Below are 1537 nucleotides of genomic sequence, written 5' to 3'. Positions count from 1 at the left end.
TATATATACAGTATATATATTGATAAGTTTTCATATAATTCAACAATGCATGTCTCTACTTGACAAACTAAATAATCCTTAATAAGCCACATACCAGAAATCAAAATGACCTCATTTAAATTGAGTCCCCAATACATTCTTTTGCCTTGAAATGCAAATCAGATCAGTCTTTGCAAGTAATTTTGTTTGATGATACAAGGCTTTCCTACCCAATGGTTTAGTTTCATTGGCAGTTCAAGCCGAAAATAGCAGACATTAAAGCATCGGTTTTGTGGCTAATTTCCATTTTTAGATCATCCAGCTCTCATTAGTCAGACTCACAGACTCTCATTCTTCAGTAATAATCCTCTTCCAGCCCCCTGTTGTTTTGTTTGCACAGATGCCAGCCAGTGACACCATGGCAAAAAAGCAGCGTGACTAAAAGGATTAGCATTCCTAAATTAAGAAGTGAAATGTGTTTAGATTTCTATCAATGATGGTATCTGGGGGAGTCAATGAATAACTTTTCTGGGGGAAATTTAAATCCCCAGAAATCCGAAAGCTGAAATTCCTTTATAGACGCTCGCTGCTTTTGTGTGTCAAAATATGTAAATTGCTTTAATATTCTGTATATTTGAGCCTCTCTCCAGGCACATGTATCATGGCAGCTTGAAGCCTTAATGTGTGCAGAGATGCAGCAGTTTCACWGGCGGCCTCACAACAATGCTCTGTGACACTTTTACACCGTGGACATGCACATAGGGAGATTGACAGCTTCAAGGCTAATTGTGTCTCCTTGGTGAAAGATGCACACAGATCTGAGCACAACCAGGAAACTTCAGCTTGGCATGCGTGAAATCAATGTTTTCACACCAAAGGTTACATATTCCCTGCAGCGACAGCATTACTTTGTGTTTGTGTCTGAGATCCTGACATTGTGCTTATTCCGTTTGTGTATGTAGTATTTGTGTGTATTTTTTAATTTGTATTGTTTCTACCTGGAGGCCCTTGGTTGTTAGAGTGCGAGGATTTTCCACGTAAGTGTGTAAACGTCCATCCACCCGTCTCAGCAGGGGCTCAGAGTCTCGAACGTACTGCAGGTCTCTGGATGTCCTCAGGTCCACCACCTCCAGAGACTGACTCACATTCTGGACCTGACACACACCAAACAGCCACGTGACGTGAGTAAGATAAGCAGAGCTGCAGTCGGACCTTTACATGAACTCATGATGTTTCATGAGTTTAAAAAGATCGTTTGGAACRTTTCTTTTTCTGGGTGGAATGAATCACACAACTCCAATGATGTTTGAAACTGATGCAAGAAATAATTGTGGATTTTCTGTAATCCACACAGGGTCAAAACTGTACATACACGCTCTAGCTTTTACACAAACCCTTCCAATAATTGAAGAGCCAATATTATGTGTTTCTCAGGCAAACATATACCATAATAAAGTATCTATGTCACCGTTAGTTATTATTAAAATGCTGTTTTTATGTTTAAATAGAAAATTAATTTATCTTCTCATCACTTCCTCTTCTAAATGCCTTGAAATTG

At 39.2% G+C, this 1537-nt stretch overlaps 1 protein-coding gene across 1 annotated transcript in view; it reads right to left on the bottom strand.

The window, feature by feature from the left end:
- LOC106522731 (noelin-2) overlaps positions 1–1133 on the bottom strand; it is a gene marked incomplete at its 5' end in the record, with an annotated part of 30969 nt that extends 29836 nt beyond the window's left edge. Inside the window, 1 exon segment of the mRNA XM_014015866.1 lies at positions 978–1133. Within this exon segment, the coding sequence (XP_013871320.1) occupies positions 978–1133 (156 nt within the window).
- Between the last annotated feature and the right edge of the window lie 404 nt (positions 1134–1537).

This window comes from Austrofundulus limnaeus, unplaced genomic scaffold, assembly GCF_001266775.1.
Source record: "Austrofundulus limnaeus strain Quisiro unplaced genomic scaffold, Austrofundulus_limnaeus-1.0 Scaffold135, whole genome shotgun sequence".
NCBI classification, from domain to species: Eukaryota; Metazoa; Chordata; class Actinopteri; order Cyprinodontiformes; family Rivulidae; genus Austrofundulus; species Austrofundulus limnaeus.
The sequence above is the reverse complement of the archived record's forward strand: the minus strand, read 5'-3'. Positions and strand labels throughout refer to the sequence as shown.